Source organism: Pseudovirgaria hyperparasitica (genome assembly GCF_010093815.1).
Source record: "Pseudovirgaria hyperparasitica strain CBS 121739 unplaced genomic scaffold EJ05scaffold_1, whole genome shotgun sequence".
Lineage (NCBI taxonomy): Eukaryota > Fungi > Ascomycota > Dothideomycetes > Acrospermales > Acrospermaceae > Pseudovirgaria > Pseudovirgaria hyperparasitica.
The window spans coordinates 959,832-972,352 of NW_022985549.1; the positions used below are offsets into that span (position 1 = coordinate 959,832).

General features: G+C 47.3%; 5 protein-coding genes across 5 annotated transcripts; 1 reads left to right on the top strand and 4 right to left on the bottom strand.

Annotated features, from left to right (window-relative positions):
• Positions 1–589: 589 nt before the first annotated feature.
• On the bottom strand, positions 590–1,883 carry EJ05DRAFT_459522 (uncharacterized protein; the record flags this gene model as incomplete). The annotated part of the gene is made up of 3 exons (XM_033742580.1): positions 1,307–1,883; positions 960–1,256; positions 590–912 (listed from the first exon to the last, which is right to left on the bottom strand). Exons 1-3 carry the CDS (start codon positions 1,446–1,448, stop codon positions 590–592), a joined length of 762 nt encoding a protein of 253 aa, XP_033605186.1. The 5' UTR covers positions 1,449–1,883.
• A 611-nt stretch (positions 1,884–2,494) lies between these two features.
• EJ05DRAFT_471687 (DUF543-domain-containing protein) lies at positions 2,495–3,371 on the bottom strand. The gene is made up of 3 exons (XM_033743017.1): positions 3,243–3,371; positions 2,934–3,086; positions 2,495–2,861 (listed from the first exon to the last, which is right to left on the bottom strand). The coding sequence occupies exons 1-3, from the start codon at positions 3,327–3,329 to the stop codon at positions 2,805–2,807; spliced, it is 297 nt and encodes a 98-aa protein (XP_033605187.1). The 5' UTR covers positions 3,330–3,371; the 3' UTR covers positions 2,495–2,804.
• A 110-nt stretch (positions 3,372–3,481) lies between these two features.
• Positions 3,482–8,089, top strand: EJ05DRAFT_471688 (uncharacterized protein). The gene is made up of 2 exons (XM_033743018.1): positions 3,482–3,523; positions 3,583–8,089. Exons 1-2 carry the CDS (start codon positions 3,506–3,508, stop codon positions 7,975–7,977), a joined length of 4,413 nt encoding a protein of 1,470 aa, XP_033605188.1. The 5' UTR covers positions 3,482–3,505; the 3' UTR covers positions 7,978–8,089.
• A 486-nt stretch (positions 8,090–8,575) lies between these two features.
• EJ05DRAFT_534227 (ras-related protein-like protein) lies at positions 8,576–9,876 on the bottom strand (the record flags this gene model as incomplete). Its single annotated transcript, XM_033749176.1, has 6 exons — positions 8,576–9,004; positions 9,061–9,262; positions 9,316–9,495; positions 9,550–9,645; positions 9,727–9,780; positions 9,844–9,876. The coding sequence occupies 6 exons, from the start codon at positions 9,874–9,876 to the stop codon at positions 8,892–8,894; spliced, it is 678 nt and encodes a 225-aa protein (XP_033605189.1). The 3' UTR covers positions 8,576–8,891.
• An 832-nt stretch (positions 9,877–10,708) lies between these two features.
• Positions 10,709–12,521, bottom strand: EJ05DRAFT_495602 (uncharacterized protein; the record flags this gene model as incomplete). The annotated part of the gene is made up of 4 exons (XM_033746270.1): positions 10,709–11,453; positions 11,505–11,620; positions 11,668–11,984; positions 12,035–12,521. 4 exons carry the CDS (start codon positions 12,519–12,521, stop codon positions 10,709–10,711), a joined length of 1,665 nt encoding a protein of 554 aa, XP_033605190.1.

Genomic DNA, 12,521 nt, shown 5'->3' on the forward strand with positions numbered 1-12,521 from the left:
ACGCTTCTGTCCTAGTATCGACATCGCGCGGAACATCAGTTATTAGTAGCGATTCAGCGAATAAAATGCCTCTGGTTACATCGAGTTAGAGTCAACTTGGGGTGTAGATATACTTTATGCCCTGAAGACGTGCCATCGAGAGTAGCATCCTTCGGTCACGGTCTTTATTTAATCCGTTAGTCGCCTAAATTTTGTCACTCTTAGCACTAATAGTGGCAGTAAAAGTCGAATATACCTTACGTAAACGTGCAGGTCAACGCGGGTGTAGTGGTGGCGGTGCGTCTGATATTGGTGGCGCAGAGCAAGGCAGATGATTTACTTTTCATGGATCCATTGTTCCAGTCTGGTGTAAGGCGTTCTGGGGTTGGAACCTGATCGAGCAGCTCCTCATAGAAAGCTTCCTTATAGATTAAGTCGCGTTCGTCTCTCAAAGGTAATACGCATGGTGCAGTGTCATTGATGTTGCAATGCGAAGGGTCGTTATGCAACTCTCATTTGACCATGCGGGAAGGTTACCAGGATATCTCAATACAAGTCCGTGACATTTTTCCTTTGCTCTTATGGCATTTCCATCTGAGACTGCCTGGTCTCAAGACATAGCATTCTGGCGCGACGAATCGGACCTAAATCGAAAACGACGCTTTGCTTGCAGAATAAGAATAAACTCATGGCCCTCAAGAAGTTCACCCAGAGGCCATTCCATCGACTTCCGCACCCATTTTAAAGCTGCAAGTGGCTCTTCGTGGTCAACAAAAAATCCAGTATCAACACTGGACACAAGACCACTAGTATCTTCTGAATCAAAAAGCCAACCTTGTAGCTTGGCATCCCGAACATAGCCTGCTGGCGACGCTTTCATGATCGATTGCGCGTTCTCTTTCATGAATTCGAGAGAAGCAGTATCAATCGGCCCTAGTGGAGATGAGTGTTTAGGTCAGATGACAGTGATATGCACTCACGTCCATACGCTCTTGACGCGGCTAGACAAGCAGCTGGATGGGAACTCATGATACCATAGACATCGTCTCCATCTAGTCTGGTCTCGTTGAGAAGTCTAGTAGCAAGCCCTCGTTCACGGTAGTCGTGGTGGACGACTAACTGAGTGATCCAGCAAATAGTCCTACCATCAATAGACCATCGACAAGCGAAGGCATTACCAGCAAGATTATCGTTAACGGTGACTCTAACGTAGGAGGAGGTTTCGCTGGGGAGATATTCATTTCGAAGTCTTTCTTTGCTTAGCCGAACGGGACGACCTGGATGCGATGGTTAATTTAATAGCACACTTGTCGCATGGAATACCCACCCGCTTTAGCAAACTTTCCCATTCCCTCTGCCGCATGCTCACTCCAAACGCCGTAATTCTCCGAAAAGAGCTTTGCAGCTTCATCGAGCATCTCTTCCGTAACCTGATCACTCTTGAAGCTTTCAAAAACCGTCTTATGCATTTTCGGAGGACTTTTCCGTGTGCGCGTACGAGGTATTGTTGTAATGATCTGAATTGAGGCTCGAGAGCAACTGCGACTGATCTTCGTACACAAGTCGACGACTTAATCGGGGTAGTACAGGTTAAGTATACGAATGGTGGCTGAGAATGTTGAGAAGTGTCATTTCTAATGAATGAAGTTGTTGTGTTGGGGAAAGAGTTGGGTCTCTAGAAGACGGGTTAAGTATAAAGTGCTAAGTACTAGCGTTCTATATGAGAGCAGTTCCTTCTACAATTTCCAGAGATGGGTTTCTGCAAGGCAATTCAAGGCAAGCGCAAGCGGGCTTTCAAAAAAAAAAAACCCTGTACTGCAAGCATAATTGTGAAATTCCAGCCGCTTGCCAATCGTAAGCGGGCCTCCTCGATTATTTGTAAATATTGTAGAGAATTATAGCGCTTGGGGATGGTGGTTTTAGGTACCCTAACTAGGTAAATTAGATAGTGAGGTAGATCGCGTGATTGGTCACGTGGTAGTAGCACGTGATAGTATCGATTCTTTATACTACAATTGGCAATCCTCAACTATTCAAGGTAACTCTATTTGTTCGATTGCAAGCCCGGACGCTTGTCTTGGCAATCCAATACGATAATACGTGATTTGAACGATTTACAGCCCGTGCATTGGTAGCTTCCAACCAGTAATTCAATCTGGGATTGCACGTGGTTAAACGAGAATTACCAACTCCAGGTATCAGAAACTGTGGAAGTTTCGTGCGATAAATTCCCGCTGCGTGGTCGAACGCAGTTTTGGCTCCTTCTGAATTTCCATACTGAAGACGCACGATGCAGATAAAAAGGTAAATGAAAGTAACGGTAAACACTTCTTCAAGCGGGTGGTATCTTCTCCCAAGTCTTAAGTCATTTTCCCGGCGAGTTTCTGCCTCCATAAGGGGAGAGATGCACGCAAAGGCAATGGATACATGTACATGTTCAAGCCGGTCGACGATATCATGATCAGCCAGCTTCGCATAACTGCCAGAGATTTCCTCAATTAGAAGTAGTGAGCTTCAGGTACACCAACACCTTTGGAAGTAAATTATGCGTGTTAACTTGTAGCTAATAAACTCATTGTTTGAGACAGACACAGGTAGTTTCAATATGACAACAACATGTGCCCCTTGCGTTCCTATCTGCTCAAATAGTTTGCGGGTTTGACCGGTCACGATAATACCAAAGAGCACAGATAACTTTGATGTCGTAATTGTAGGATTTACTATGTGTTTCGCCCCAGTCTAGAAAGCCACTATGGTAATGTACAGAAGCGTGATATCGATGATGAATGGTCTTGTCTGTCGAATAGTAACAATTCTTCGGTCGGTCACGGTCGCAGAACGCGGAGACCGTCTTTCGAGGCTAAGGAAGCATTTTTGAAGGACTGGATATCTCAGATTAGGGTCCAGCCCAGTATATTACTTGCATAGCTCAAGTGTGTGAGGTTTCAACTCACATTATCACATTCTTCCCAAGCTCTTCCTGCTCCAAAGCCCAAACCTACCCAAGCCGGCCACGCACGGCGCTTGAATAGGAGAACGGAAAATACAACACCGAATGAGAGGCCAAGGCCAGATCGTATGAGCATGGAGGAGAGGCATCGGTCCCACTGCAAAAGAACAGGTTAGTAAACTTTTAACTTGTATACACTCCCGTAAATGTCTGGGTGACTGTAAAGTTTGACCAAAGACATCGCCAATGACTTGCAATAAGATACAACGAGCTTCATTACAGATTCAATAGAGGCGTATCAAGGTTGACATACCTTCTCGTTGAGCAGCGCTTCGCTCAAAGGTCTTGTCCGCGAGACTGGCGCTGGGGGTATGGAGGAGTTGGTCGTGGAATTAGACATATTGATAACGGCTTGTGGGATCAATTGTAATGGACTTAGAAGGTGAGCTTCCTCTGGGTGAGGCAGGGTTGCGGTTCTGGAAGTTCAAGATCTTGGCGATGTGGTCAAAGCTCTGTAATGCCCTTTCTGATGGAAATACCTAAATTTTCGAAGTTTTCCAGCTATCCAGACATGCAATGGGCGCCGTGACAGAGGCAAGTGATTGAACCATGCGAATGTGATAGTATAAATAACTGACATTCGTCGACCGCAGTTCTCAGAACGCATACCTTCGCTGCAAAGAATTCTTGCACTTGACAAAACCCTGCCGCAGTTCGACGATCAGCTTAATGAAGTTTGCAGTATCCTGAAAATTAACAGCTTGCTGCTAGAGCCAAAAGAGCATCTGAACAGGCAAAAATATGGTCAATCTTGCGTGCTCCCGCATACAGGCTTGATCCTGCGTTGGTTACTAGACAAGCTCCACTCATCGTTGCCCGTGGGACGAGATGCTCGAAAGAATCCAAGATCTTGGACTATACTTGGCTGTTTGCTATCTTCCAAAGCAATCACGGAGGTTTCATCTCTCCAAAAGCTTACTAGCTTCCTTGAGATATTCCAGAGAGCACTACAAGAGTCGTTCACAGACTGCCACATTCAGAATGCCGAAGTGCCAATACAAAGTTTCTCTGGCGGTAAAAAACGCAAGCGAGGGGGCATAGTGGTTAAAGATCGTTCACCAGAGCTACAATTACGGGATGTAAGCGAGACTTGCTTATCTCTATTCAACGCCATGCGGAGCACTTTAACAACGGTCATCTCTATCTCCATAGCTGGTATGACTGGTGCGACCGGCGCTTGTGTACATATGCAAAAAGTCTTGACTGCTAGTAGCAGTAGAGCGGCTGATCTATTGAGACTTTGGTGCTTAGCTCTCGAATCCTTACCGACTGCTCGGGAAGATTGGATTCTTGTTCACGATTTGCAGCGACATGGCCCAGTGTCTTCACCATTGTCGCCAATGATCGATGTCTGGACACTGAGCGAAAGATCAAACCCGAAAGATGATGCGATATTAGCATTCGCCAGAACCTCGCTCGTACCTGTTCTCAATCTCCTGCAAAATCTTAGTCCCGGAGAACTCAGATCTACAACAGTCGTTGCTCGTAGGGAGCTAGAGAGCTTAGTGGCATCGCAAATTATCTTGCCAGCACGGGATATTCAGTTATGTCAAGGCTTGGAGGCCTGTTCGACAAGACTTGACTCCTGGTTTGAACCTCTAACGCAACTACAATCAGATTTGACAGGGTCTCATACACAATCTTCACATAGAGACATTATGCAGGAAAGTGCTTTACAACTTGTTCCACTGCTGTGGTCTGTCGCACTCAGAACGACGCTCCGGGTTGATCAGAGGAAGAAGACGATCGAAGAGTCATGGCTGCTTACCTTATTCCGGTCGTTAGCCAAATGTGCTGGCTTTCCCCTGGATCCAGATAGCCCTGTTCAGTCAGGTAACACCAACGTCCAATGCCTCATAACTCTGTTTGATATGGCTATGGAACACCAGTTTCAGATTGATTCAGATGTGCTTAGAATCATTATAGAGAAGTACTCCGGGTTGGCGCAGGTGTATGAGGCAGTGAATTGGAATCTCGTCATCGCAGTCATTCGTATGGATGCGTCCATCTTTCTCGTTCAGGGTGCCAATGTCGTTAAGAACTCAGAGAGCACTCGCACCATAGGGGATGCGCTCTTTAACTCATTATCAATCGCAACCAAGGATCCAGATCCGGAAGAATTTAGTCTTGAACAAAGCCTCAAACGCGACGTTTTGGTCCCGATTGTGAATGTCCATGCCTCGACAAAGAACCTCGAACGGCTCATTCAGCGCTGGCATGCCGAGATCGTGAGATCCCTGACAGACGCAAACGATACTAAAGAATTGTCCAAGTCTTTGTGGGAATCGTCCGTCTTAAGGGAATCGCTTTTAACTCTACTCGAACAATCATTGTCTTCAAAACAGCTCACACGACTGCTAAGTATATATATGGATAGTCTAGGAAAAGAAGCGGAGAATTACCATACGACAAGCTCCTCTGCTAAACGGACTGAAATTGTTCTTGCTATCAACGCAGATGTCGTCATCTTGGATGCAATTACTGAGGGACTCATTGGCGATCAGATCATTGACGAGCTTCTTCCGGTCATCTTGCAAATTTACGATCTATGCGTGGCCGTATTCGAAGAGCACAAAATGCGCGATATGCGTCATATGGACAAGTCATGGAGACTTTTGTCTAAGATGGAGACCATGGTCAGAAGACAAAAGCCGCAAAGTCCTAGCACAGCTGTCCAAGAGCCTGTCATGGAGCTATCTAGAGCCGCTGTGACGATGATGAAATTGAACGTTGCACCGAATGACCGCAGAGCACTTGACACCAGAAACGAAGCGTTGGAGTACACTCTCAATGTTTTGACTGCTGTTGATCCCGGTTCTGAAACTCATAACTACTTGCTATCGAGTATCGAGACAGTCTTCGCGACACTGATTCCTACTCGACAATGGACGATTACGGACAGTTCTCTAAGCCCCTCGAGACTACCTTCTGACGAAGTTGTATGTCGCTCGATCAGCGCATTATTGAGCCACCCTAGTGTGCTAGAAATGTTTTCGAGAGATGTCCGCGGCCGTATTTTCAAGGAGACCATGATTCGTGCATACGAAGAACGAATAGAGAATCCCGGAGAGAGTTCCGATGGTTGCATATCAAATTTGGCCGCACGGTACCGCCTCTTGTTAGAGTCATTTCGCGACCTCGGGCTTTCTACAGGTTATAGAAATACACTTGCGGGGATTTGCACAGTCTCCAAGTCTGCCATCGACGCTGCCTGTAAGATATTTCAAGAGAAGATTGATCGTAACACAATGACTGCGGCCAACAGGATCGCCAGCATTCAATGCGACCTCTTTCTACCAGTCGATCCAAGTGCCATACCAAGAGAGACTCGTGAGCATTTGCTAGACGCAATGACATCTTGGATGTGTAACAAGGCGTCTCTTGCTCACACTACCATTTCTAAAGCACTCGCCTTGCTAGTACACCTGATGGTAGTGCCCAATGCAACCTCAAAGGTCTGCCTCGACGCAGAGTATTTATTTCAACTATCGCATACCATTTCCCTAGATATAAACGCTTCTGAACAGGTATCTATGTATCGCATGTTTATTCATATGTGCATATACCACGTTGCCAATACGATTGAACAACAACGTAGCAAGCGGATGATCGAGAGCCTTCGCGAACTGACCTATCGTGGTCTTAGCCAATCTGAACACAAGAAATTGAGCCCCGGATGTCTCATTCTATACAGTTCAGTTGCTTCATTGTGGAGCGTTCATGGGTCTGGACCAAACCGAGAGGAGGCAGAGCTTCTTATCGGTCTCCTATTATCGGCCACTCGAGCGGCTACTTCGAAATCGGAAAGTGGTCTGCCACTTCATATCTGTACGATCCAGGATATTCTCGCTGCTCTCACGTCCACGAGGGAAATATCGGACACAAGTCAAGGTAAAATACAAGGGATCTATGCCAAACTTGACAAGAGCAGAAGAAAGGTATGTCTCTCGAGCCGCGCGTTCCAGCAATGTGCCGAGCTTGTAGGGCCAAATTCTGCAAGTACGGAGTCAGCCATATATGACTGTTGCGCTCTATTGACTTCTGGAGCAGCAAGTGCCCAAACCCAAATGGAAGCACTTGACGTAGTCCAAAAGACCTTAAGTCAATCCGACGTGAATTTCAAGGCAACCCTAGCAACGTCGCTCTCAACTGTCACCGTAGGCCAGTCAACATTGACGACAGGCCAGCTCCGTATCCTCGCGATCCTTCTCAGTACCCTCGAAAAGTCCTCGACCACCAGTCAGACATACACGGCTTTCATCCAATCGATCGCGACCCTCTGCACCCTGCTTCCTCAATCGATCAAAACAGGCACTTTCGCGCTCACAGTGTCGTGTCTCCTGGTTCCCCTGCGATCCAAAGTCTTCCTCATGTCTCAATCGGCCATTGACGCCCTTCTCTCCGCTCTCCTCACAGCATCCCACCCTTCGCACTCATCCCTCAAATCGAACACCGCAGGCCCTTTCTACACAGGCCTGTGTACACTCACCCACGCAACCATTCTCCTACATCGCACCCGTCTCGGTGGGCGCTACCACATCCTCACTGCTATTCTCCAAAACCTCATAACTGCCCTACACACACCTCTCTCGCCAACTTCATCTCATGTGCAACACACAAACGATCTGACCAGCAAACACGCCTCTGTATACACCCGAATCCTCACCACGCTCTGCTCACCAACCCAATCTTCCGTTGTACGCCAACGCCGCAGTCGAGATGCACTTGTTGACGAAACGAAAGTCGCGAAAACATACGCAGGCGAGTATGTGGGAGACGTGATCAGTGCGTTTTGTGCTGCACAGCTGGATGGTACGCTAGAGAGAGGCATGAGAGAGGCGTTGGAGTCGGGTCTGTGGGCGGCCATGGATGTTATTGGTGAGGAGGGCTTGAAAACCCTCAGCTCGAGTCTCAACACTAACACCAGAGCTGTGCTGCGCGGGTTGGTGGCGAATTGGAAAAAGTTTGGGAGGAGTGAGAACAGATAAGAACTTCCATGAGACTAAGATGAGATTCGGTCGACAGCGAGTCGCCGGTCATGTTTATATAGTCGCACTAGTGAGATTCATGAGATAGTTATTTCACCGTGCGAAGACCACTAAGTCGCACTATAACTCACATATCTCCTTGGCCTGTGTTTACGTTATCTAAACCTGCATACGTTCATTTGAGACACTTTTTCAAACAAGCCGCCACCTTGATCTAAGTAATCGGCCCCCTATCATGAGGGATCTGTACCATTCATACATACATATGTAGTAGCCCCCCCCCCCCCAAAAAAAAAAAAAAAAAAAAAACGGGTTTCACTTCGGCGCTGGTGTATCGATCTTGGTTTACCCAGATAGATGTGCCTATACCCTTTTTGAGCGCGACTCTTAGTAGTATAAGACGGTATATAACTACACTACTTCATGATGACTGTATGTTAACGCATAGTACTAAAGAGTTTGCGCTGAAAAAATCATAGCTGGGCGGACGACCTTTCCGAGGTATCACTACTTCTAGCTAGTGGTGTTATATACACTGAAGGGATCAACGTAAGCCATGATTGAACAATGGGACCTTGAAAAATAGAGGTTTATTTTGAGCTTCTCGCTGACCTGGTATGTGTAAATGATCCCTTGGACTACTTTTCTCCTTTGACGGATGGCACAGTTATGCTACGCATTATGCAACATCTCATCAAACACCAAGATAGCGATATGGTGACGTGACATTAAGAACTCAAATTACGATACTGAGAACAGTATATACAATGTTTGCTCACAGGTCCTTTAGACATAAACATTCGCACACGTTCGATCCATAGCTAAATTCCCATGCAAACGCCTTGGGCCATGATTGAAAGCCGTCTATGACCTCCCAGGATATGCTGCTCCAACCCATTACGTCTACAAGCTATCTAACAAGAACATCCTTGGTCAGGATAGTCGCGATTCACGTCAATCGTGGTATCGGGAAAGTCGTTGCTGAAGTCCCCGGCTTCTTCTTGGGCGAGGGCTTGTCGGGCGATAACTAAGGTTATGTTCAGCTTGCTACGATGGTATGAGCGAACGGGTCGTGGGTATTACCTTCGAATGCGTCTTCTACGTTCAAGGCTTCCTTTGCACTCGTTTCGAAATATGGTATGCCGCCTTTTGATTGGCAGAATGTGGATGCACGCTTTGCCGAAATCTTGAGTCTGTCAGCTATGACGCCCTTCAATAGCATAATGACAGAAACACATACCACCCGCTTCTCCTCGCCCATATCAATCTTGTTGCCTATCACGACCTGTAAAGCAGTTAGCCACAGGATAGGAAGCTACACAGTACCCGTAGGCCTACAAATGGAAAGCTTTCCGGGTCCATAGGACTGGCCTGAACCAAGAATTCATCTCGCCAGCTGTCTAGTGTATCGAAACTCTTGGAGTTGTTGACATCATAGACCAGTACACAACAGTCCGCGCCTCGGTAGAACGCAACTCCTAATGACTGAAATCGTTCTTGACCAGCAGTGTCCCATAGCTACGCCACATCAGTCTAGTGTTTGTTTCGAGTATGTGAAGTCTCCTAACTGACCTGCATGGTCACCAGTCTGTCATCTATCAACACCTCTTTCGTGAGAAAATCTGCGCCTATCGTAGCTTTGTAACTTGCGCTGAACTTCTTGTTGACCTAATCACATTCATATATGAGCCTACGTCTATTCTATCGGACGATATCTTGATCTTAGCGTTCTGCGTCGAGAGGCCTTACGTATTGATTCATCAGACTGGTCTTGCCGACGCCACTGTCGCCGAGAATTATGACCTACAAAGACAGTGTCAGCAGTATTCCCATAGCTTTACAGTGTGATGTTGGGTTTTTCCAAACCTTCAGAAGGACTTTCTTGTTGCGGGTAGTCATCTTGACTTAGATTTGAGGCTTCGTCGTCTCCGCGCGGATGAATACAAGAGCGTTGTGAAAGATCGTGTAGGGCTAACGAGAGGACGCGGTTTGTGACTCCGAGAACAGCTCAGAGTAGGAGAGAGAAGTCTAGGAGAGGAGTGTGCTAGGTAATAGGAGCGGTGTTTGGAGTGAATGAGCGTGACTTGCGGGACAACAGCCGGAGCTTAGCTTCGTTGCATTGAGGGCTGTGGCACACGAGCTTTGACCATGACGCCAAGACTTTATAATAACAAGGCGAGGCAACAGGGTACTTCCTAGATCTGCCAAAGCCTTTGTTTCAGTTGTCTACAAAGTGATCAATGCAAGATTCCTTTCGCTCAATATATGAGTCTAGTATAGCGCGAATGAAGACTACGTTTATCATTGATATCTTCAGAAAGCACTACGAAGCCATACCTTGGGGTCGTTAGCCGTGCGATGCTTCTTGCCCGGTCCATGCAACAATGAAATGAGAATTTTTATGACGACCGTCTCGCGTGCTATTTATACCATCCTCTCATGTGGATAAGTGCCCGCAAAGAGACTATTTTCGTAGTGTACGCTTGATCTCGGTGACCTAACAGGACATTACAAGGCCAAGCCATATAGGAGGACCATCTACTCCTATCCCGTCCTGCATTTCAAAGCGGCAGCGAATGTCAATAATGTGACAACCATCACGCTCTTCTAATTAAGTCGCTCGTTTTCTTTTTGCCAACTTTTAGGGCTGGCTGATCTGGTTATGGCTACCATTACCGATCCAGAGGTCACGTTGCCCCTGACCATTTTCATCGAATTCTTCCCGTGTACATTAGACCGGAGACAGTCTTTGATTAGACATCGGTGACTGGAATGCCTTGACCTCATCATATACTTGCTCACAAGCATTGATACCAAGCTGATCAGTCCACGGGAATGCCTTCATAGTCGCTTCAAAGGCAGCCCGATCGAGTTTTTGAAAGTTAATCACCGGCCCTATTTGAGCCACAAACCACGAATGGTCGGGTACAGAATGCGGAAACGCCTTGATCGCAATAAAGAGGATCCACAGCAGTGCCTCCACCGCACCTTGACGATACCACACCATCAATCCATCGGCACTGGACGTTAGAGCCTCTTTAAGTCGGGCGATGTTCTGCCTTGTAACGATATTATCGAAGGTATGACCAAGCGTGGCGCGAATGAATATCCTGGAAGCCACAGACAAACAACGTAGAATCACGGCTAGGTCATCGGTAGAGGAATTGATCGAGAGAGCGTCTTGCTCGGCCAGCTGTGAAAGCTGATGGATGACACAAAAGAAGACGTTGTGAATGGCAGGATGATCATCGTAGTGTCTCCAGGCGCAACTAGAGGCCAGTCCAAGGAGGTGCAAACGATATATCAAACCAGCATCAACGCGTGTTCTGGCTGGTAAGCGTGCCAGTGTGAGTTTTTCCAGTCGGAACGCTTCTGCTGCCAGTGCAGCGGGCTCAGGTTCGCAATTATTGTCGAGAGTAAGCTCCCATTGCAATGGATTTTCTTCTCGTAGACCGGTGCGAACGATTATGTCCGACCTGGGTGGCGGTTAGCATGCAATGTTTGCTCGCTTACAGACCGAAACATACCAGGCAATGATTCTACGTGCCGGTAGAACAAAAGTCGCAAGACCTCCTCGTGTGTTGATAAAATTCCATGCCACGTTCAGGTGGGTTCTCGCTTGGTCAATGTCGCCCGCAAGTATCTGCTTTTCGGCTTAGAAAACGTTGGAAGTCTAGCAGAATGACTTACAGATTGAACAGCCATTGCTATGATAGCTAAGATGGTCTCGGTTGGTGCTGTGTTGCCATACGTCGCGATTTTGTCCTGTAGAAGCAAGATGACTTGTCTCTGATACTGGAAGGTGGCGTAGGTCTGCTGTTTCTTCTGCATCTGATCGCACAGGACAGACGCAAAATACAGCCGCTGCGAGAAGAGAAGTTCGTCATCTTCATTCAAGCCAAGGTCAGCGCGCCAACCTCGTTCCTTACCACCCAATCTTCCCCACGAGTTGAGGCCTGAATGGGGCATCAGATTGGGAGCCAAATCCCGAATCTCCGGGAGACTGACTATGAAATAGATTAGACATGGCAGATAGAGCGAGAAAGTTGATGCATACAAATTTGAAGGGTTCTGTCCATCAAGATATGGCCCTTGATTGGTAGTACATCGAACGGATCGAGCCGAGAAGGGTCAAGCTCCTGGAAAACAATATCGCCGGCATCAGAGCCAGCGGAGGAACTGGGAGAGCCGGCAGAATTACTACCATCTTCATCGGGAGATTCACGCAGTTTTGGAACGGCTCGCGGTGTTAGACTTCTATGTCGAGTAGTCTTGATGGCATGAGGGCTTGGTCGCAGACTCAGGGTTTTTCGGTTGTTGCGGTGTTTTGCAGCAGGATGCTCCTTGTCCTCGGCTTCGCGAATGTTCTGGTAGTACGTCTTTGTGACATGACTCCGCACTTTGCGCAGACTCTCTTCAGCATCCAGCTCGTTTCCATTAGGATTTACACTGATGAAGGCGAACTTTTGAACGGGCGGCGATTTACTAGACTTTCGTCGAGACCCTCCACCGGTCATCCTCAGCTTGGTAGGAGATGATGCCAT